General features: G+C 38.7%; 1 protein-coding gene across 3 annotated transcripts in view; it reads right to left on the bottom strand.

The window, feature by feature from the left end:
• Positions 1-24,623, bottom strand: part of elna (elastin a) — a 54,596-nt gene that overhangs the window by 15,361 nt on the left and 14,612 nt on the right. The window contains exons 6-31 of one of the 3 annotated variants that reach the window (XM_034864244.1): positions 15,165-15,206; positions 14,387-14,449; positions 13,010-13,039; positions 11,929-11,970; positions 11,431-11,505; positions 10,711-10,749; positions 10,429-10,491; positions 9,771-9,803; positions 9,590-9,664; positions 8,188-8,229; positions 8,038-8,094; positions 7,899-7,949; positions 7,765-7,788; positions 7,214-7,270; positions 5,067-5,117; positions 4,899-4,961; positions 4,524-4,604; positions 4,390-4,425; positions 3,520-3,645; positions 3,021-3,083; positions 2,846-2,881; positions 2,559-2,681; positions 983-1,057; positions 825-857; positions 464-544; positions 344-382 (exon numbers count right to left, since the gene is read on the bottom strand). In XM_034864244.1, coding sequence (XP_034720135.1) covers positions 344-382; positions 464-544; positions 825-857; positions 983-1,057; positions 2,559-2,681; positions 2,846-2,881; positions 3,021-3,083; positions 3,520-3,645; positions 4,390-4,425; positions 4,524-4,604; positions 4,899-4,961; positions 5,067-5,117; positions 7,214-7,270; positions 7,765-7,788; positions 7,899-7,949; positions 8,038-8,094; positions 8,188-8,229; positions 9,590-9,664; positions 9,771-9,803; positions 10,429-10,491; positions 10,711-10,749; positions 11,431-11,505; positions 11,929-11,970; positions 13,010-13,039; positions 14,387-14,449; positions 15,165-15,206 — 1,500 coding nt within the window. The remainder of the gene's footprint in view (positions 1-343; positions 383-463; positions 545-824; positions 858-982; positions 1,058-2,558; positions 2,682-2,845; positions 2,882-3,020; positions 3,084-3,519; positions 3,646-4,389; positions 4,426-4,523; positions 4,605-4,898; positions 4,962-5,066; positions 5,118-7,213; positions 7,271-7,764; positions 7,789-7,898; positions 7,950-8,037; positions 8,095-8,187; positions 8,230-9,589; positions 9,665-9,770; positions 9,804-10,428; positions 10,492-10,710; positions 10,750-11,430; positions 11,506-11,928; positions 11,971-13,009; positions 13,040-14,386; positions 14,450-15,164; positions 15,207-24,623) is intronic. The other 2 variants (XM_034864254.1, XM_034864263.1) reach the window with 2 other exon arrangements.

Here is a 24,623-nt window from a genome sequence, read left to right as displayed (position 1 = left end):
GACCAATTGAAGTTTGTGGAGGGATTTGTGAGCGAGACCGAAGAGGAGAGAGTTGCAAAAATCGAGACGGGAAGTGACTACAGTACTACACCATGTACTCCTGTACCAATCCCAGACCATATCCTGCACTCGGCCTTGTCCAACTAAAACACCCAAATTACTGCATTAACACATGCACTCTAACCAGTGATGCTAAGCATTTATATTTTCCTTCAATTAATCAAATCTACCACGTAAGTATCTTAATCTCATTAACATGTGATCTAAGGTTCAGTAAGCATAAAGATGCCTGAGATTAGTCAAGAAATAATCACAAAATCACTACTTAAAAAAAAGATCTTACCATATTTTGGAGGTTTCACTCCAGCACCAGCTCCATAACCTGTCAAGAGGCAACATAATATTGGGAGAAGGCTCTTTCACTGAATAAAACTACACAGATTTTAAAATGAAACCAACTTACCACCATAGCCGGCACCACCAGGAAGTACCTGTCCTGCTCCCCCTGGAACTCCGCCTCCTCCTAGGCCTGTTCCTGGGACTCCTGTTGGAGAGTAAATAAATAACTAATCTCTCTTACACTGTCACAAATAAAACGATTACAGTTGAAAGAATATATTTGTAAGCTGCTATTACCATTTTAGTAAACCAAATTAAATGCATTAACCCATTTAAGGCGCAATTTTCAAAAATTAGTGATTGTAACACTGTTACATGTAATATTGTGTTGTACATAAAACTCAGTGAGTAGATCAGCATTAAATATGAATAATAAGTCAGGCCACATCTTATGACATGGTAACCATTAAAGATCACAGTCTCACCATATTTAGGAGGTTTAACACCAGCCGCCAAAGCTGAAACACAACATACCGGGAAGAGGGTAGATTAAAAAGTGATCTTAGACTTTTGCTAAAGTAACATCATTTGTATTACTCATGATCATGTACTCATGATCAAAGGTCTGTGAGGGCATGCTTACATCCATATCCTGGGAAAAATGGGACTCTTCCAGGTACTCCTCCTCCACCTACACCACCTCCTGCACCACCTGGACCTTTAATGCAAAAGTTATTCATGCACACTCACTTAAAAATAATACTTAAATACAATGGTACCAGGGGGCCTCGTTTGAGCATTGCGACGCACGCCACATGCACGCACGCATTGGCCTTTATATTTTATAGGACAGCTGAAGACATGAAAGGGAGAGTGGGGGGAAATGACATGCAGCAAGTGCTGGTTTGAGGAGTAAACCTCTATATAATGCTACCCAGGCGCCTTGGCAGGATTTTGAAAGAGATTCTGTTTTGTACCGGGAAGTCGATTTGAGTACCGCAGTAATGTGTTCAAATTTATGTGTAGGGTCCATGTCAGGAATATGGCTGCTGCATTTGGAATAAGTTGAAGGTCTTCTACTGACTGTTCGGTTAATATTACAAATTAAGATTTACAGTAGTCTAACCTGCGTGAGATGAATGCATGCACCAGTTAATCAGAGTCAGTTTGTTGTAACTGTAACATTGTAGTTCCAATGTAATAACCTGTAGGAGGACCGAAGAGGGAAAAGTTGCATAGTTTTGCTTTAAGTGATAAAATGCTCTTTTGGGGATACTGGTGATGTGATTCTCAAAGTTAAGATCCGTCAAAAACAATGCCATGGTTTCTGACGTGCTCACTGTACTTGAGAGCCAGTAAACCCATGTGTGAATAAATCATATAAATCTAGCTGCATGGTTATATTTAGTACATTTAAATGAATTTTCTGGAAATTATTATGAGAAAATAGGAACAAAATGCTTTTGTAGAGATCGGACAGAACCTAGTGTTGTTGAGATACTGCAGGTGCATTGTATAGTTTAGATAAATTACAAATCACATCACAATTAATTCAGTTTTCATTTAAGTAGCATGTATTAAATAAACATTTGATGAGTCCACAAAGTCAGCCATTCTGTAATTTACTACATGAAAGCTGACCGTGCTGCCATCCTTTCTGCAGTCAAAAATATTGCCAAGACTACTGTTTTGTGAAAATGGTTTAAAATTAATATATTTGATTGGCTGTATGAAAACAAGATCTCCATCTACGTAGTATGCATAGTTTGTTTATAGTCTTTAATTAATCAGGTGATTTCATTGAGATCAAAATCTCTTTTGCAAGAGAGGGTTGAGTGAAGTAAAAAAAAGGTGTTTCTGATCTTAATTGGATTTTATCCTTAGTTGTCAATAAAAGTCCCTTACAAAGTGTTGCAGCTTTGGCAGCGGCAGAATTTTATACTCGTTCCTGTCCCTAAATGTCCTCCTGTACCGCCCAGTCCTCCGTGTCCTCATGTCCCTAATTGTCCCCAAGTACCTCCCAGTCCCCCTGTCCACCCTAATCCTTCACTGAACATGGTCAAGGGAGGACAAGACAAAACATAATTATAGGTAATACTTACTCTAGATAAAGTAAGTATGTTGTACTTGGGAAAACATAAGTACACATTTTAGAGGTCATAGAACAACATAATGTAAAAAAAGTACATATCATAAAGCCATTTATACACCATATTTACCATATTTAGCGGCCTTGGCTGCAGGTGAATATCCACCAACCACTGGTGCACCTCCTGGTACCCCTCCTGGTACACCTCCTGGTACCCCTCCTGGTACACCCCCTGGAACTCCTCCTGGTACCCCTCCAAGTCAATATAAATAAAGCGGTTCTTACTAAACTTAAGGTAATATTAAGTACTCAAGATATATGCTTTTCAGCTACAGGATGAGTGAATAAATGAATGAAAAAATGTGTGACAATAGGATTAAATATGCTTCCATGATACAAAAACATTTAGTTTCTAACCATATTTAGCAGCCTTGGAACCAGCTCCATGTCCTCCTGTAAAATATTCAAAGATACAGAAACATATTATAACATTTTTTTTACAAAAATTAATGCAATGAACATTTTAGTTATGAGGTCACTAACATGGTTATATACGTTTTTTTGTGTTTTTCATTTTTGCTAGATATTTTACCTCCTGGCACCTGCCCTGGATACAGTCCACCGGTGCCACCAACACCACCAACACCACCCAATCCTAGAGCAGAGAGATGACAGACTTTAGTAAGACACACATATGTTCTGTACTAATGTTACACAACTTGTATCATGTTCTTGCTGATAAAAAAGTAATGGCCAGGTCATGAATGTGTTAGGCCACCATATTTAGCAGCTTTTTTCTGAGCAGGTGAGATGCTGCCAGACCCAACCAAAAACAAAATACATTTAACCATTGAAGTTCAAAGTGAGTCCAGTAGAAGTTCAGATTTAAGCCAAGGAATTCATTGCTTGAGCAGAATTATGCTTTCAGCTAAAATTGCTGCAAGACAAAACATAATTATAGCTGATACTTACTCTACATTGAATAAGTATGTTGTACTTTGGATGACATAAGTAAAAAATTTAGAGGTCATAGTCCAACATAATGTTAAGTCTAAAAAAGTTCAAATTATAAAGCCATTTATACACCATACCATATTTAGCAGCTTTGGCTGCAGGTGAATATCCACCAACAACTGGTGCACCTCCTGGTACCCCTCCTGGTACCCCTTGTGGGACCCCCCCTGTTACTCCTCCTGGTACTCCTCCCGGTACCCCTCCTGGCAGATATGGGAAGTAACGAGGTACAACTATTTCGTTACCGTGCTTAAGTAGAGTTTTCTGATATTTTTCCTTTACGTTGTTTTTTTCAGCAGCAACTTTTAAATTTTACATTACATTTGAACACAAATATCATTTTTAACACCAACAGTTATATTTGAGCACACACACATACATGAAAATTCCTTTAAATGTTAAGGGGAAGATTAAAAAAAGATAAACTGGATCTTTGAATTCTCACAGAATCACAATTGCATTCATATCTTGCTACTAAGTCAGAATCGTATTAACTTGGAGTCCAAGTCTCTGTCACAATAATCATATACAATATGTGACGTTTAGGCCTATTGGCACACATCCATTTAAGATGTAGGCAATGGAATATCAAGAGTCTTTTTTTCATGTCCACTGTAGTTTCTCAGCTTTCACTCTAGTAACATGTGTCAATAGGCAACTTTTACTTTTATACTTTAAGTAATTTTCCAAGCTGGTAATTTGTTACTTTTACTTGAGTAAAGAAATCTGTACTTCTATTTAATTGCGGGAAGGGAGTACTTTTCCCATCTTTGCCTCCTACCCTTCCTGGTACCCCTACATGTCAATATAAATTAAGAGGTTCTTACTATTAAGTACTAAGGATACATGCTTTTCAGCTGATAACAGGATGAGATAATGAAAACATATGTGTGCCGAGACGATTTTAAATATGCTTCCATGATACAAAAAAACAATAAGGTTCTAACCATATTTAGCAGCCTTTGACCCAGCTCCATATCCTGCTGTAAAATATTCAAAGATAGAGAAGCATATAATAACAGTTTTACAAAAAGCAAAATATATACGTTTTGTTCTTTCTTTTTTTTGCTAGATATTATACCTCCTGGCACCAGCCCTGGATACTGTCCACCAGTGCCACCAACACCACCAACACCTCCAGCACCGCCATATCCACCAACACCTGTGTACAGCATGGCCAGATTTTTCAGATGTCTACATATAAAAATAATGTAAGACATCTACAACATATTACATGTAAAAAAAAAAAGAATTCTGTGTTGAGTATGGTTGAAGACTCTGGTCAAATGTGTGGCCACTCCCTCGTTCCTTTTTTGACCATCATTATCTCCTCTAAACCATAGGCAAAGTTTTTTACCATCCAACAATTCTGTTTCTGGTGTGGAAATAACTTTATAATAATCATCATAATGGTGTTAACAGGGCTATAGACTTTAAGTTTTGCTAGATAACGTACCTCCAGGCACCTGCCCTGGATACAGTCCACCAGTGCCAGCAACACCGCCAACCCCTCCAACACCTGGATCAGAGGGCACAGACTTTAGTAAGATACAAAAATGTTCTGTACTGATGTTACACAACTTCTTTCATGTTCTTCCTGATAGAAAAGAATTGTCCAAGCTACCATATTTAGCAGCTTTAGCCTGAGCAGGTGAGATGCCGCCTTGCCCCACTCCTGCAGAAAAAGAAAATACATTTAACCATTGAAGAGCATGGTGAGTCCAGTAAAAGTTCATATTTAAGTCAAGGTATTCATTGCTGCAGAAGAATTATGCTAAGATTGCTGCATATTTTTGGTATTTTGTATTTCTGGTGGATCCAGAAAGTCTCTTACATATTCATTGCACAAACCCGATTCCAAAAAAGTTGGGACACTGTAAATATTGTGAGTAAAAAATGAATGGAATAATTTACAAATCTCATAAACTTATATTTTATTCACAATAGAATATAGATAACATATCAAATGTTGAAAGTGAGACATTTTGAAATGTCTTGCCAAATGTTGGTTCATTTTGGATTTCATGAGAGCTACACATTCCAAAAAAGTTGGGACAGGTAGCAATAAGAGGCGGGAAAAGTTAAAATTACATATAAGGAACAGCTGGAGGACCAATTTGCAACTCATTAGGTCAACTGGCAACATGACTGGGTATAAAAAGAGCCTCGCAGAATGCCAGTGTCTCTCAGAAGTCAAGATGGGCAGAGGATCACCAATTCCCCAACGCTGCTGTGAAAAATAGTGTAGTAATATCAGAAAGGAGTTTCTCAGAGAAAAATTGCAATGAGATGGAAGTTATCATCATCTACAGTGCATAATATCATAATATCTGTGCATAAGGGTCAAGGCCGGAAAACCACACTGAATGCCTTTGATCTTCGGGCCCTTAGACGGCACTACATCACATACAAGAATGCTACTGTAATGGAAATCAAAACATTGGCTCAGGAATACTTCCAGAAAACCTTGTCGGTGAACACAATCCACAGTGCCAAACTCTAGAGGTAAAAAAAGAAGCCATATCTAAACTGCTTTCAGAAGTGCAGGTGTTTTCTCTAGGCCAAGGCTAATTTAAAATGGACTGTTTGATTTGGAAAACTGGGACACCATGTCATCTGGACTAAAGAGGACAAGGACAACCCAAGTTCAGCGCTCAGTTCAGAAGCCTGTCTCTCTGCTGGTATGGTGTTGCATGAGTGCATGTAGCATGGGCAGCTTACACATCTGGAAAGGCACCATCAGTGCTTCCAAGTTCTAGAACAGTCTATGCTTCCATCCAGATCTCGTCTCTTTCAGGGAAGACCTTACATTTTCCAACATGACAATGCCAGACCACATACTGCATCAATTACAACATCATGGCTGAGTAGAAGAAGGTACAGAAATGGCCCGCCTGCAGTCCAGATCTTTCAGCCATAGAAAACATTTGGCGCATCAAAAAGAGGAAGATGCGACAAAGAAGACCTGTGACAGTTGAGCAACTAGACACCTGTATTAGAGAAGAATGGGACAACTTTCCTATTCCTAAACTTGAGCAACTTGTCTCCTCAGTCTCCAGACATTAGCAGACTGTTATAAAAAGAAGAGGGGATGCCACATAGTGGTAATCATGGCCTTGTCCCAACTGTTTTGAGATCTGTTGATGCCATGAAATTTGAAGTCAACTTATTTTTCCCTTAAAATTATACATTTTCTCAGTTTCAACATTTGATATATGTGATCCATGTTGTATTCTGAATAAAATATTGAAGTTTGAAACTTCCACAACATTGCATTCTGTTTTTATTCACAATGGGTACAGTGTCCCAACTTTTTTGGAATCGGGTTTGTAGTATTCATTAATCCGTTCAACTAATCATGGTTGGTCTATACCAAAACAAAATCTCTAGACCACAGTGAGGCAGGGTCATTCATTTGCCTCCTGTCTGCAGTGCTGCTAAACTTGCACATTTTGTTTTTGCATACCCTGTATGCTTTCCCCATTAGCATACCCGGATTATTCAGATGTTGGAAAATAAAAAATAATGTATGGACATCAAAAGCATGTCACATGCGCGCTGTAAACCTTGCTATGAGTATGGCTGAAGACTGTGGCCAAATGTGAGTTCACTCTCTCTCTTTCAATTTTTACCATCTTTATCTCCTTTTAACTATCAAATATAGACAAAGATGTCCCCGATCCAGCAATTCTATTTTCTGGTGTGGAATTAACTTTTCAATCATGAGACTGCTAACATGGCGACAAACTTTTAATCTTGCTAAAAACATACCTCCTGGCACCTGCCCTGGATACAGTCCACCGGTGCCAGCAACACCACCAACACCACCTAATCCTAGAGCAGAGAGATGACAGACTTTAGTAAGACACAAATATGTTATGTACTGATGTTACACAACTTGTATCATATTCTTCCTGATCAAAAAATATTGTCCAGGTTATAAACGTGGTAGGCTACCATATTTAGCAGCTTTTGCCTGAGCAGGGGAGATGACACCGGACCCCACTCCTGCAGAAATAAAAAAGAAATTACATTTAACATTTAAAGTAAATAGTGAGTCTAGTAAAAGTTCAGATTTAAGCAAGGGAATTCATTGCTACAGCAGAATTATGCTTTCAGCTAAAATTGCTGTATTTCTGGTGGATCCAGAAGGTCTCTTACATATTCAATGCATTATTCATTCATTTGTTCATTGTTTCTGGTGTGGAATTAACTTTTCAGTCATCAGACTGCCAACATTGCTATAGACTTTTAGTTTTGTTAAAAACATATTGTACCTCCTGGCATCTGCCCCGGATACAATCCACCAGTGCCAGCAACACCACCAGCACCAGCACCACCCAGTCCTAGAGCAGAGAGATCACAGACTTTAGTAAAACACAAAGATGTTATGTACTTGCATCACGTTACTTCTTGATAGAAAAGCATTGTCCAGGTAATGAATGTGCTAGGCTACCATATTTGGCAGCTTTAGCCTGAGCAGGTGAGATGCCACCGGGCCCAACTCCTGCAGGAAGAAGAAAATATATTAGGCATTGTTTGGTGTTTTGTACCTTGCTACTCCATATCAATTAACACCAAATAAAAATACACACCAGTTCCTGCAGGATACCCAGGCCTTGAGCCAGCGCCACCATTACCATAGCCGTAACCTGAAACATTGTAATGTGACACACATTATTCATTGGACTGGTGCCACAGTTATACCCAATATTTACCAAACTGTACAAAAAAAATATTTTTACCAAAAGGTAGTTTGCCACCTCCGGGTTTTGCTCCATAGCCACCTAAAGAGAACAAAAATATTTGGGAGAATGAGGAGCCAGACTGATTGTGCGCCTACATGATCATATGCAACAAAGTACTTAAATAACATATCTAAAAGAAATAATTTGTGACTTTGCTCATTCTTTTAAATGCAGTGTGGTTCCTTTAAATGCAACAAATTGACTAGATTACTTAAAGAAAAATCATATTTCTTTAAATTACATTAAACAGTTGTTCACATCTACATTTAAGCATTGAAAACATACGTGTGACCCGTAAAGGTTAAGATTTTAGCCATGTAGATTATTGCTACAGCATATTTGTGCTTTTCAGTGCGTTTAGTAAGAGCACATTTGAAGCATTTTAGGATTATGTGTTCCGGGTGGATAAAGAAAGTTTCTCACATATTCATTCATTAGTTCACTTAATTATGGTTGGCCTGTACCATAGCAGGATCGTTGATTTACTTCCTCTCTACAGTGCTGCTGCATGTGCACGAATGTGCGGAGCTTCAGGTTCAGCAAGCCAAGTTTACATGGTTATTCTTATATACAAATGTACAGCATACCAGTTTCATTTGAGGTCTAAAAAAAAGTAAGCCATCTAAAACATATCACATGTACCCTAAAAAAACTTTATTCTGGTTTGAGTATGGCTAAAGATCATTGGTCAAATGTGTGGATACTCTCTTGTTTTAATTTTTACCATCTTTATCTCCTTTGAACCATCAAATATAGACAATAATTGACAGAAAAGAACCTAGAATAGTATCTTAAAGGCAGAACCGCCATTTCAGTGAGCAAACAGATGTGATTACGTGAGGATAATATAAAATGATAAAGATAAACAGAATAGTAAGAAAATAAAAATCATAATTCACCTAATTCTATAAGGTATAGCAATACAATACGTTACATTACGTGCAAAGAGCCCTTAAGTAGATTTTTTTTTTTTTAATTCGATTTTATAAACCTTTTATCCTTTCATCAACAGGATTTTGCAGCACCTTGATTGTCATGGGTGAGTGAGCTAGCTTCCTCTTTTGCAACTAAGTTTAGTAGCAGCGTTTGGTTTTGTCTCATCCACTGCGAGACTAGGAGCACAGTAGCATTGCTGTGGGGTTCTTCTTTTGGGGCCATCAGGAAGTTGAACAAACTCAAAAGAAGCAAAAACAAATTGCCCTCTTTTAAATCAACCAGGAACAACTCCACCATAGAAAACCTTAGGGCGGTACCCATAGAAGTCCCAGTTATCAGGCCATAAGTAAGACAAAGGTAACATAGACAAATTTCAAATAGTCGTTGTGAACATATCACGTAATTTGATCAAAAGAATGCAACTTCTGAATAAGACAGTTATACTTTATAATTGTGATCACACCTTGCACTTTGGGTGATTTGAGGGGGTATCCGTGGAAGACTCCTGGCTGCATTGGCCCACCATACCCACGGCCTCCTGGAACAGAAGAAATACATTTAAATCCTCATCGGCTAATACCAATGGAACTGACAAAAATACAAATGCACTTGTTTCCAATAAGACCATGCAGAAATAAAGTTACCTGGTCCTTGACCTCCTTGCCCCCCCCCTCCAACTGCAATAGAAAAATCGAATAATCCAGTCAGTCACTTAGATAATGATTGATGAAGATTATTTTTTGAATGTAGATAGATAGATATATGAACTTTTTTTAGAAATGACTCTGTTACAAAAAGAAAGTTACTAAGGACATACACACGTGCGTACTCATACACAAACCAAAAATATAAGAAATATACTAGAAATAACAGACAGACTTTCAGGAGTAAAACACATTGAACTGAACACTGGCCTTGAAACTAAATAGACCCCATACAATTGTGGTCCGGCAGCATTACTCTTTGGACAAATTGCATACAGACCAATAACATTTTTGGATATATGATGTTCTTTGAAAACTACGGTTATTTTAACTCAATTCATTATTATTTTTATTATGATTCTTCATATTTTAAAATCATTCATTTATTTAGTTTTTTCATGTGTTAAATTGAAGATCTATTTGTTTTGTCTATTGAAGTACTGCATTTATTGTGTACTGCTGCCTTTGCCATGTTTGTATTTTGTTTAAAAAAGGCAGTAAAAATAGTGATCAAAAATAAAAAGTAAATCCGACATTCAATGGCAATGAAAGAAATTCAAAATCAGTCAACACTTGTGAGTAAAAAACTAAACCTTACTTGATTTGGGATTAAGGTCGGTGCCTGTGGCCACCCCAGGCAGAACTCCACGTCCACCAAACCCTGAAAGAGCCATAAACAACAAAAAACACTACTTGTTTTCAAAACCGTTCACATAGTAAAAACACTATCTATCTATCTATCTATCTATCTATATATATATATATATATATATATATATATATATATATATATATATATATATATATATATATATATATAATACATGGTATGTAGTATTGTTGAGAGTATCGCTGATATTAATCAATGAAAGAGACAAACCTTGTCCTGGCACCAGTCCACCTCCAGGCACACCCACACCTGCCACAGCCAAAGAGAGAATAGTACTGCACTTCTGCATAGGCATTCAAAAATCTGAGGAATCTGGCATGCATTAGCAGCAATAATATGCTTTTTTCAGGACAGACAGACAACAACTGTTGTCTGACAACAACAGACAGAAAAATTATATGTCAATATATCTTTCAATCTTTGAAACAACACTACCACAAAAAGAGCCAAACAAGATGCAGCAAAGCCAGGCAGAAGCTGTTTATTTCATATATTTATCAGTTAAATCTCCTATATAAAAACGATCGTATTATTGCATGCTGAATTATTAAACTAGCCAAATGTTTCCACAGCCTCCTGCTAGCCCACAAAGAGATTATGTTCTTATACTTAAAGAACATTAAGGGAAAACGTATAAGAATAGTCATTGCATTTCAAAATCCTAGTTATTGTATGTACCCCTTTATCTATCTATGTTGCTTTTGTTCTATTTTTCCTTGCTCTGTAAATCATATAGGGATATCTCCGCTGTATTTAAAGTGCAATAAACATAATTAATTTGCCAATAACTTTCATCATTTAAAAAAAAAGAATTCCAAGCACACCAAACATCTGCCGTGAAAGAATGAATTTGATGTGGCTCTGCTGCCTACTAAGCTGCATGCTTCATGTGCTTTCAGCCTCTGGAGTTTATTGTTGAGTCTACAAAACCTGGCACTTTGGCAGCTTTCTTTCCAGCACCAGCACCACCCCCTCCTGGAAGGCCAGTCTGAGGAATAACAGGTACTAAAAAGAGAAGGTGAATGTTACTTGGCATATTAAACAGATATACAGTGTGAAAACAATTCACAAATATTTTTTGTCAAGCGCTGAGTCCAAATAATAGTAATTACTGTCTCCCAAGGACTCTCAACACTGTTAGCCGGTCTCTCTAAAATCTTTAATTTATGACATTGGAAAAATGTTTGGAAGCCAAAGTGTCTCTTCGCCAAAAAAAAATCAATTCCACTGTACCTGATGAGGAGCCAATTCGAAATTTATGAAATGTTGTACTATTCCTAAAGCATTAAAGTAAAATTGTTAAAGAGAATGGGAACAGTGTTGCAAGTCCTCAGGAGGCAGAAATCACAGTATGAGAAACAAACATAAATAGCGCAAAAAAAAACAAACAAAAAAAAAGGGCAGAATGATCTGTTGTGTGCGTCTTGCCTCCAGCAGGCACTGCGGCTCCAGTTCCTGTTCCTCCAGTCCCTATTTAAGTACAAAGTGCACAAAGATAAATACTAAATATAATTATAAAATGTCCGGTTTTAGCTTAGAGTCATTAACACATTTGTGAACATCACAGTAATGCAAACCTTCCAACATGAGTATTCTATTGTTGTAACGCTAGAGGGCCCTGTGCTACTGAAAAGGAGTGATGAGCAGGTGTGTGGCTTGTGCTAGAATTGACCTCTTCAGCAGGGAGTCAGACCCATAGACTGACCATTGGTATTGAAAGCAGCTAATCTGGCTCCACAAGTCTGTCATCATCTCATGATCAAAAGCAACATGGCTGTGTTTTAATCAAATCAGGAGAGGCAGCCAGCATGCATGGCATTTACCTTGCCTCATGAAATGCCTCATTTCTCTGGCTATCCCCTCGGGCAGGAAATGAGCCGTCAGGTTTATTTGCAAGGGAGCTTGGCAGCAGGATAAAACACATTGCTTTGTTTGTTTAAACTACTTTTTTTTTTTTTTTACATTTTTGAATCTTAAACATACTTTGTCGGACAGACATTGCGCACTGCATGTAAGTATGTGGCCTGGGAGATTTGGTGAAGAAAACGTTTGGCAAGGGAATGCTTTTGTTTTATCTGTGCTCTTTCTGGGGAATTAATTGTTATTTTGAGTCTCATGAAAAGAACACGGACTGATTCTCTGGACTGCAGTTTTGTCCCTGCCAACCAATACTTAAGAGTAGGCTTTTTGCCATAGTGCAGTCCTGGTCATGATTAGCCCCTCCAGAGTCCATGCTTAATCAGCCTGCCTAATTTCTAGCAAATCATGTGCACATACACGGCACAGACTTTAAGGTCACGCTGGGCTCCGCTGAAGTCCAGTCCAAGGTTTGCAGGTACACCATAAAAATGTACATGTGTTTGCCAAAAAGTGCTTTTCATGCTGAGGTACAATTCATGCAAAACGTTCATTTTGGCTCATAACATACAAGCATGCATATCTATCAAAGTTCATACAGCACAGTTCAAGTTTGTACAGTAGTCTGTCATCAGGCCAAGAATCAGCTTACCTCCATGTGGTAGCAGATGGCCTCCTGCACCTGTGATTAGGACAACCAGAATTCCAGCAGTATTAATCACTATGAGAGACTTAGGAAATAACCCTCAAGGAACCTGATCAGAACAATTGTGTTATTTTAAATGTTGATTGATTTTAATGTGGGACAATGTGAACCAAGCATTAACCAAGCTGAATATTTCTCCAGTTGATAACCTCCTTAAACAGGCAGGAGGATAGATGACCACCATACTTTAACTGAAACAATCGTGAAAGTAGTAGTATTGCAGTTAATGTTTACAATATAGTAACTGATAACTCATGCCTCAATTTGAACCTTCATGTGCTGGAGTTTGCAATAAACCGCACAGAAGTATGCTTACCATTAAGAAGAGCTAATCTTTCTGGTTCTAAAAATTAGCACACCATTTCCATTCCAGCCTGACAGGGATCTTTCACCACAAGTCAATAAGTGGAAAAGGGAATATGAGAACCAAACTTGGAATTTGAGGCGTTATTACTGAAAAGTTGAAAAAGAGTGGATAACCATGTAATATCACTGAGTGCAGTCATCAAAACAAACAACAACAAACAAGCAAGGGGAACAGGATCAGTGTGTTGTTCTAACAACCAATATTACATCACTCTATCTGATGACCTGCAGTTTCCACCGGAGTCAGTAAGCCTCATGCAATGACAATAGTTTTTGAAGAAATGTTTGTTTAAAAGTCAAGGAAAAAGTTGTCTTTACTTATTGTTGTGTTCAATGGAAGCATCAATAAACACAATAAGCAAGACACAAACATAATAAGAAATGCACCAACCTGTCTGATTTTTGCTGTGTAATTACTATCTTCAAAATCATAGTTTTTGAAATATTACATTTGATACGATCAGATAAAGCAACATTTCTATTTGGAAAAAGTGTAAACACTCAAAAGTCAATTTCACCAGAAGTAGATGAGTACACCAGGTGACTGCCATAGACCCCTGTCAGACAGAGCATGTTTGCAGGTTGCAAATGTGAGGTGCACTGCATTGCACACTGAAACTTAATGACGCCCTGATCAGACAGAATCTGCACTCTCATTGAAAAAAATTCCAAATAGCCGCCCCAGGCTGCTAAAAAGCACTCTGTCTGATCGGGGCCATAGAGTAGGAGATGCTAAATGTAGTTCTTCTATAATGAGGTCTAATTAAGTTTGCCCATCTGACTGATATATCTTTGGAAGGAAAAGTAAGTCATCATGGGTTCAGGTATAAGATAAATGAATGAAATGAAAATACACCACTGATTCAACTCATGACACCATTTAACTGGGGCCATCAGTTATCTTTCATAAAACTAATGTTACATTTCTCCCCATACATTTTCTTACATCTGCTGTACCTCTTTTAGCAGCTTTCTGTCCAGCTCCTGGGAAAAAGCCCCCAGTGCCTCCACCGTAACCACCTAAATGAAACAAAAGTGCAAAGGTGAGTGAGGTTAAAAATGTATTTTGTTATAAGAAGAATTTTCTTACCTAAACTAATTCCTTATTTCCACTACATGGTTTGGCTCTAGTAACTTTTGACACAAGGTCCTTTCTCTATTTTGTTTCCCACTGCAAACAGGGCTCACCATTTCTTTATTTTTTTTGCTAAAGACTGTACATTAATGAGGAAATTGCTACGTAGCAACAGCTAATAAGGAGTTAGCCTTACCATAACATTAGCCCTCCCACCACTTTGTTTACAGTGTCTCAACACCTCTTGGTTGTCAAAGAAATTGACCACATTTTTACTCAGTTTTGTCTCAGTAAAAAACTACGAGATTTTTATTTACATACAACAACTACACAATATGACTTAATTGCCTGTGCATTAACTGATTTAGTTTTCATTTTTACATCAATCCTTTCCAACCAATCAGTGGTCTGCAGTGTTTTAACTCCATCTTTTAGTATTGGCTCAGCTCACTTGGAACCTTGGGGGGCAAGGAGGTCAAGGACCAAAGTGGTATCAAAAAAAGTACCAGGTACTATCCACAACTTTTGCTAATGGCAAACCAAAAAAGAGTGAGTATTGCAGTCCCAAACCATGCAGTGGTAAAGCAGCATTAATGTTACACTTATGCTCAAACACACACTGCCAGTCCAGTTAATTAATTTCAAGCTACAGGCACTCACCTCCTCCATAGCCTCCAGCTCCTAGGCCTAGATTGCCATAACCTGGATGAAAATGACAGACAGGCAGTATAGAGAAAGTAGAGTGAGAATGACTTTAGGCTACTACAAACTGTAGATGAGGGCAAGGGGAGTCAAAGAAAATAAGCAGTTTTCTTCACTATGGTTATAATAACTTACTATTGATTTATTGAGCAGTAATAGCTCTTCAATAAAAATAACCCACTACTCAAATCTTTCAGCAAAACATTTTCTGGGACCCGCAAGTAATATATACTGTACATTTTAAAAAACAGAGGACATTATATATGACACAATATCATGTGTGCTTAATTAAGTTTGATTGTTTCAAGAAACATGGACTACACCTTGGGAATTGTGGAAAAAGTTGAACCCCAATGACTAAGAAACATGATTGACAAAACATCAAAAATGGTTGACCATCTGGTTATGCTGTATTCTAAACACTGGAGGGAGCAGTATGTTCTTTCCGAGACCAAAAGCCCAAAACTAATCTATGGGCCGCTAAAGATTTTGGCCTGACTTGACACAAGAATGAAGTCATCTCCCAACTTGGGTTTCTCATCACCTGCTCATGGATTAAAAGAGATTGAAAGTGGGAGCCCATATGGGAAAGTGGAACCCACTGGACAGCCAATAACATTATACATACAGAATGAAAAATGAACTTAAAACTCTACCTAACATTGTTTACCTTTGGTATGTCATACATCCCAAAAACCTAAAGAATACTAAAAAATCATCTGTAATTTTTCAATGTATATACAGTATATGGAAAAGTGGGTAAAAGCTAAATATTATTTAAATCTATATTTAGTAAATTAAACTTAACTTCTCCAGATATCTGTCAAAGTGATATATTTCTATTTTCTTACATTACATATGGTACTCCATGCTTTTAGAACAGCAGCCCATGATTCTAGCATATGATACGGCAAATGAGTTGTATTAAAAGAAGCTGTCAGTTGAACAAGTTCCCCAATCAGAGATAAACATGTTGGCGTAACAACTTCTCTTAGAACAAGAAGTAATGTGAATGCTGCCAGCAAGCTAGTCCACCAAGGAACTTGTTTTCATCAATACTCATAAGCCAAAAATCTGGAGTGAGAGCAACTAAGCTTGGGAAACAAGCTGAACAAGAATGTGGGAATGAACAGATCTGACTGGAGACTGAGAGTCCAGAAATCTGCAGGTTGAAAGTAATGATACTGATGAAGAGGAGGAGGAATGTGCTGGGGGAGACAGAGAGAAAGATGCATGTGTGGAGTTTCATGACCTAGTCAAAACAAATGTGGGCACTGGCTTTTCCAAGGGCTTGATAAACAGGCTGAGTATGCAATGCAAGCCCAGACGCTAAACTAAGCGTCTTTGCAATAATCCATCTCCTTCAAAGCTTTCAGCTTGATTATCTTCGATTGCTCAACCATCCCCAGACACACCTCGAAGTAATAACAACAGTGATCATTTCTTATATAAATCGGACTAATCTAGGGCTTTCCCTTTTCCAGTGTCTCTTGTGTTGACACAAGGAATCTGTCTCATTTGTCTAATTTTTATCAGTGAGCTCCACATACCATAAAAATGTTAAAGAAATGACAGGAAACAAAAACAAGATCAGTACACTGTTGATACATAAAACCTTTAAAATAAGTGTCTGGCTTGAAATGTTTTTTTTGTTTTTTTTAACTGTACTGTCTGGTCTAGCCTCCAGATTACATGATGTCTCATTGACCATCTGAAGTGTGTTTGTTACTGTGAGTTCTGGAAAACAGGCAGTTTTATTTCATTTATTTATTTTTTCAACAAAGGCCCAGCTCTGGCCAGTCACAGACTGATTGCAGCATTAAGGCAGGGCTTCATAATTTTGATGAAAACAATATCATAAATGGAATTGCAAAATTGAGAATTTAAAAAAGCTTAACACGGATTTCATAGGGCCCTACATTAAGTCAGTGCTAAAAGCTAGTTGGAGATTGGAAAAAAAGACCATGTCTAAGTTCACAACCGAGCCGCTCCAATGTTAACTGTAGTTTAAAAAACACTCCCAGAGACTTAGGCCCGGTGGGCCACCAAGCTTGCAGTACTCTGGGGGAAATCCTGGCACAGTCTGCAACAGAGATTATGTGTGTCAGTGAAGGAGGAAGATGAATAAAGAGTAAAGACAGGTAAGGCTGTGGAGACTTTTTATCTTATTCATCTATCATCTGGTCCACCTGTGCTCACATGTGCATAACCCAACCTGGCTTTGGCAGTTGTGCTCAGGGTCGACATGCACCTGCCACGTTAAGCTTAACTCTTTGAATTGAGATCAAGACACAGACACGCACGAGTCAGCCTGAGAGGGTTTGTGTTTGTGTGTATGACCGTGAGTGCAGGCCATGGGCAGACACAAGGTTTAGACATGAAGGAAAGGAAAAGAAACTTTACGGTATATAGTTCTAACATCACTAAATACTGACAAACTAACAATCTCAAGTAAAAAAAAAATACTACATTGGAGGTTGTGTATTTTCAAGGTCAAAGTGAGACGACACAAAAAAAATCTGGACCATTGTCTGTTGGCATCCATCCACTGATTGTATATTTTGGAGGGTTTTGTATAAAATGTCTAAGTTTAGCCATATTTACACCATCCTGTCAGCTCAAACAAGCAAGTTTTTGTTGGACTACTATTGTTGCAGCACGTCAGCTCAGAAAAATAGTCCTGTCTTAGCTCACATATTCTTGGAAGACTACACAAATGTTGTTTGTTGTCATGAACCACACACATGGAAAGTCTGCACCATGACCCTGAAATCAAATAATCACTTTTGTTTTGTGCTGCTCTCAGTGTTTAGTTGATTGCTGACAAGCTGAAGGATTTCAGTTCACTAATGTAGTGGCTTACAAGAGACCACTTGAAACCCCAACTGCCGTCGGACCTTGGACAAAGAAACCCTACAAAGGGTCAATACTCAGTGTACAAGAGGGAAAAGGCTGAAACCCAATACTACACAGGAGGGAGGACTGGTGGCCAATAAATTTGAAAGGTAACTGATGCAGTCCTGCAATGAACCATAGTTTCCTCCATTTAGATTTCTGAAAGAAAGTGTGACAGACACATTGTTTACTAGCCAGTTTCCATTCAGTAAAGACCACTGCACCTGCAGGTTGTTGAGGTGAAATCTGGGATGTTGTGGCAGTGAATAATTGAGTACCGCCCAACAGTGGTGATTACTTTGTGGTGGCTGATTTAAGAATGATCTCAGTGAGGGTACACAAGTAAATGCAAGTCTAGACCTTCTCTGACAACAAAGGAGTCTGGTTTTCAGAGGAATGAACATGTGATGAGGGACAGGCTGCCATATTTATTGCCTCATGCTGTACCCTGTCATGTGCACTGGCATTTAAACTGAAGCCTGACACTAGAATAAATGGGGCCAGACAGCATGGCCAGTTCTTTCAATCACCAGTCATGTTCTCAAACTCACACAAGTGGTGGATGTGGGCCAGTGTGAACAGAAATATTTGGTTTCGATCTCAAAACTGAAATGTCTAGCTCATGCTCCATTGGGGTTAGGTAAGGTAATCCTCTGTTTCAGAATTAGAAGAATACAAGAGACAATCAAAACATTGTCTTAGGCTCTCAGTATCTGTACCTTACTCCTGTTTCTCCATCCTTTTCTCTCACTCTATTCTTAAAAAGTTGTATAAGGGGTTGCACCAACAAGATGTGAGGTGTTAATAGCAGCAACCAGAGGAAGCCAAATGTTGCTCATTTCCATCTCCTCTCTTTTCCTCCCCCTCTCCCCTTCTTTCTACTTTGTGAACCAGCTGGGCTTGGCGGAGGGTTTAATTTAAGAGAGCAAAGAATTCCATGGCAGAGATCCACTGTAACTGACGGCAGACCCGCGGAAAGCAGACTTCGGAGCTGCAGCTCTGGAATGTCTAGGACATTTTTGGGACTTGTTTCTCACCACATTTTTAGTTTTAGCTCATATTTAATCCGGCGAACGGTCTAAGAACAAACATTTAAGGAGAAGCCAGGCGACATGATTACAACACGTATGTCTATTGTGTGTCTTGTCTTGTGTCAATGTGAAAAATGATTTATGTATAATCCATCAAACCCCAAACACACAAAGAATAAAGGACAGTTACAATAAGCACAGAGCTGTGCTATGGCAGTGCAAACTATGAAATTTTACATAATGTGATGGAAAATCTTCATGAAAAATTCATCTTCTCTTCAAGCCTTTCTGGAGGTCCCCAGAGAATCAGCATTTTACTGTGATTGACAGGAAGATTCGGTTCTTCGGCTGTGGTCCCATAAACATTTTCACTTTGAAAGCAAATCCCACCATTATGTCCTCTACTGTCATGACACCAGATTTTTATCAGCATCAAATTATCACACTACTCCACTTCCAAGTTGGTGGATAGATTGCATTCTTACAAGGTGACGTGGGACAAGCTGGATGAAAGCAGAATGATGCGAGGTGCTGTAGTGATTCCAGATTGCGTGAGACAAGTGGACACACTCAAGCTCCCCTTGCTTCCTCTCCGCCCTCCCTATCCTGTGACCTCCCCTGCTCCTTGTCACTTCGAGGTTCTCTGTGCGGTCAGTCACGGGCACAGAACTGTGAGAAGCTGGATTAGTCGCATGTTGGACTAATTAAGCATTCACACAGTCACACCACTACACACAAACTCTCTCCCTCTCTGGCTCGTGTGAGCCAGCCGACTTTGGCGGCAAGCCTTTTATTGTTTTCGCTTTCCTTTTCCATGGAGTCATTGACACTATCAATGAGAGGTCCCAAAGTCTCAGCCTCCCTTTTTTGCCAGATGAACCCAAGCTTACAACTGTCAGAGCTCCCACAGACACAAAGGGAAAGGGTCTAAGGTTGGTTCATTTTTTACCATCTTTGCTTTTGGGGCAGCGTCCAGGTCAAAATCAGTGTAGTCATTATTGGAATTTGTGGTTATTTTCTTTATTTTTAAAGGGGACAAATGCATCATACTGAAGATAAGAATGTGCTCTGTTTTGTTATGTTGTAATCACTTACAATGATGAAGCAACATTGGAGGGTTTCATCAACCCACGCACTTTGGCATCAGAACACACAAATCATCTCTGAGGCGTCTTACAAATGGTAAGTTGGGGCGTCTTTCAAATGGTAAATTAAAGTTAACTGTAAAAGTCACCATTGCACATTACATGGATTACAAGCACTGCCACCATGCCAAACTACGGTGCTTTGCCCAGTGACGTCTGTGGCAGTCTGACTTCACCAGCCTGAGTCCTTGTTGTGAGTCTCATACCTCCACAAACACATGCCTTATTTCAAAGTTCAAACACATCTGTGCAAATACCATTACTGCTTTCCCCTTAATTCAAACTGTGTTAATTTGTACATCATGCCTTACGCCATGTCACTGTTTATGCTACAAGTCATACAGAGCAGAACAAGCTATGCTATAAGCTTTCAAGTCAACCAAACACTTGTGTCTTTTTCAAGTTTCTGTGAAAAACTGCTGTTTCGGCTTTTAACCACTTCTAAAGGAATGCCACTGTTGCTCTGCCAACACTAAGCCCCTGAGTATGTCTGAAGACTATCCCTAGCCTAGTGCTCATATCATTTTAGCTTGGCAAACACACTCACAGCATGTACTGTAAAGCCATGGCAGAACCACTTTCCAAGCAGTAGAGTATAGAATAGTACATGTGCACTTTCAATTTGGAACAAAATTACTACTTTCTAATAAGTATATTCCATGTCTAGAGACGTTCAATTGGCAATAGCCAAGTGCGTTTTCTCTTCCAGATGGTCCACATATGCATCTGACTGTTATTCTACAGAATACGTTTCCGACAATTCAGGGTTGAGACTAATGTTCGACAGGTCGCCTCGACTCAAAACACACACATTGAAACACTGACGTTACATTCATTGAGTCAGCCTCAAAAGCCTTTCCAAGTTCTTCTGTCATTATAAAGGATATGATCATTATGTAGCCATCTGATGCATTTCACTATGACAAACTTATGGGATGTGCTACAAAGGAAAACAAGTGAGAGATAAATTGTCATAGACAGTGGAAAAGCTTTTGACCAAATTGTAGATTACATTTATGTAGAGGTATTGCAACATGGACTAACACATCAGAATACATAATGTATAAAGCCAAAGTCATTTTCAGGGCCGCCTCTGGTTCACCCAGTACTCTTGCTAAGTGAGCTAGAGGCTGCTCCAAAAACTTTTTTTCGCCCCATGTTAGCTGAGTCCTGCAGCGGCCCGGGTTTGAATCCAACCTGTGGCCCATTTCTGCGTGTCATCCCCCCATATCTCCCCCTTTCATGTCTATCCACTGTCACTATAATAAATAGGGAAAAGCACCAAAAAATAATCTTAAAAAGTACACAAAAATTCCACTATTATTCTGAATATGAAGATATTCTGAATTTGATACAGGTCATGTTAAAAGCCTATTCCGGTTGGATATTCTGAAAAAGGCCTTTTTCTGAATGTAAACAGAAATATTAGTGGATTATTCACTTGTTTCCATGTAAACAGTTAGTAGTCGGTGTATCATCTTTTTCTGAATAAGAATGGAGAACCAGAATAGTATGTGCATGTAAAAGTCAATGTAATTGCCCCCAGATTCAACAGATTTCAGTCCACCCCTACCAAAAATTACAACAAGGTAATTTAACCAATAATCAGGCTTCATGTCTTCTTTCTGCATCACTACATAAACAACACTTAGGCTGTGCTGCCAGATGGACAACAATAGTGGTCCATGCTACAGACCTGCTGGCAAATGGAGCAGGGGAGAGGGTGTGAGAGCATGCCAAGGGATGGATCATCAACTTACATGGTAAACATGGAAAGAAATTATATTTGTGGTAATATGCTCACTAGAGAACCACCATGCAAACATGACACAGAACAGGCTGATGAGAGGCTGGGGAGCTGTTATTGAGTCATAGTGAAAGTATGGGTTCAGTGTGGTGAAAAATACAACAGTTAGAAACTGTATAGTGTGATGATATGCCTGACTGATTAGACACCAGTAACAACTTATGAAACCCTTATGTTGCATTACTCCAATATCATTTTACTTCTTGATTAATGTTGAGATTATTGAGGATGCTAAAAACGAATAGTTTGGAAAGCAACACACATTTCTAATATGAGCAAACAAGCTGTGATGGCTGTATGCATATTGGGTGGGCTGAGTTGAGTGTGGGGGGGTGGTGTTCTCTTATATAAAAAAAAAAAGGTCTTGTCTGCAGACAGTTCAGGTTCCAAGATTTTAAAAGCTTGCCACCGAGACTCGGTCAAGAACAGATTGTGGAGAGGGAGAGGAAGGATAAGTGGGTGAAAAAAGAGGAAAATACCTTCTTTTACATGGTTATTGTATCTGAATAAGCAGCACTAACTTATGGTGTGTGTGTGCGTGTATGTATGTGTGTGCACACTAAATTCTTAAGGAGACCATACAAATATTTACAGACACTTACGGTAATACACATTCACATCCTTTCAGTCTTTGACAGCTCAGAGGACAAGTCTGAGCTGCAGTAATAACAAGCATATGTGCACCAGGAGACCTCCTCCAAGCTCATCTTCTTTTGGCTCACCACTTTCATCCTCACCCCAATCTATCAGTCGCCTATCTTTCAGCAAGCTCTCTAAGCATGTGCATTGCACAAATGAGCGTGCATTTACATCCGTGTTGTGTGTGTGTGTGTAGATGTGTGTGTGTGTGTATACACGCGTTTGACATTAACAGTTCACGGTATGTTCACAAGAGTTATTGTTTTTTTCCATCCCTCTTCCTTCAGTCTGTCTCTTCTTTGTCCAGAGAAGTACACTTAGTACTTCTTCAAACAAGACCCTGATATGAACCGTAGGGTTTGAAGATAAAAAAAATTTTTTCCGGCTGTGCGTTTTAAATTGCAGAAAGATGCAAATATTGAAAATTATCAAACGTTTTTACTAGGTGGGTTGGCTGGTGAAATACCAACTTTCTTGGTAACTGCACATGTAATACTGCCGTCACGGAAGTCAAAGGATTCAAGATTTCAGAACTTCGAGACATGATTCAGCATTGACTAATGTAGTTCATCATCTTAAATTGTGTGTACTGCAGTTTTTCTAAGCATGATTTTATCTTGCACCTAATTGTTGGGATTATTTTTCCATTACTTCACACTGTCATACTTATTCAGTGGCAGTAAAGAGCCAAAATAAAGGTGGGATAGGAAATGAGGACTATTTCCACTCAGCCTCCAGTTTATTTGGTACAGCCATCTAAAACTAATACAGTCTAATACAACAGCCCACCAAAACATCCTACTTAAATGAAGGAGGCTGTGGTTTGTGGTGCTGTTAAGTTGTATTGCATTATACGTTATATGTTATATATATATATATATATATGTTATATATGTTATGTGCTGACATTATAAAGCTCACATTGTCAATTGTCAGGCGGACCGCAAAACAACAAAACTATTTACAACAACGTCTATGACAAACATAGATTGACAGCCTGGCTACACGTAGGGGCTGTGCTCAAGCTAGCTCTTGATGCCAACTCGAGGAAAGCCCCAAACAACCCACTGCCAGACAGCATTCAATTTCCTTCCTTTAGTCATTACTGTTGTTGTTTTTTTACACACCGCCACAAGTTTTGTTCCTCAAAACATATAAGTAGTATAACAACGAGAGATGTTTCTGCAGTATGTAGTCGTGTAGACTCAAAATATTAGAAACACAATAGGGACTATATTATTTCATCCATCTACCATTTAATATCTACATACAGATACAGATTCTGAATGTTCCTATCATTTTTCCTTGCTCTAAGACTGATTTAGTGTTAAGTGAACATTGTCAGTTTTCAGACACTGAGAGAAATATTGAACAGACAGAATGTTGTCTTTCTATCATCTTGAATTTGTATTTCTCTCAGAGAGTCTACCGACATACTAAACGTAAAACAGACCATTATAATGTTACAATAAAACCACACCAACAGCAAAAACAGTAACCTTGATGCTTGTTGTAAACTGCCTTAACGCTGTCTGAAAGTGACAAGAGGCTAACCTACAAAAGCCACGTTTTGGCAATAACAACAAAAGGATTGAATCCACATTAGGGAACACAGGACACGGTGTTCAACAGCTGTTCATAAAGAGAAAGTTCGTCCTTCCAGGTTTCAGTGTATTGTCAAAGTTGGATGCTGACAGGCTTCACAATTAGTGTAACATTTACAAGGTCTTGCATGAGCTACGCTGCAATTCACTGCAGTCACGCTACTCACATAGCCAGCTGCTGTTCTCCATTACTGACCATGCAAGGTGTGTGTCAGTGGAATGAAATGTCACTGCATGTCTTAAACATAAGAATAGATGGCAAGTCTCTTAATATGCGTGAGTCTGCATCTTAGAGT

Source organism: Etheostoma cragini, chromosome 3, assembly GCF_013103735.1.
Source record: "Etheostoma cragini isolate CJK2018 chromosome 3, CSU_Ecrag_1.0, whole genome shotgun sequence".
Lineage (NCBI taxonomy): Eukaryota > Metazoa > Chordata > Actinopteri > Perciformes > Percidae > Etheostoma > Etheostoma cragini.
This window is presented reverse-complemented; position numbering and strand designations above follow the sequence as displayed.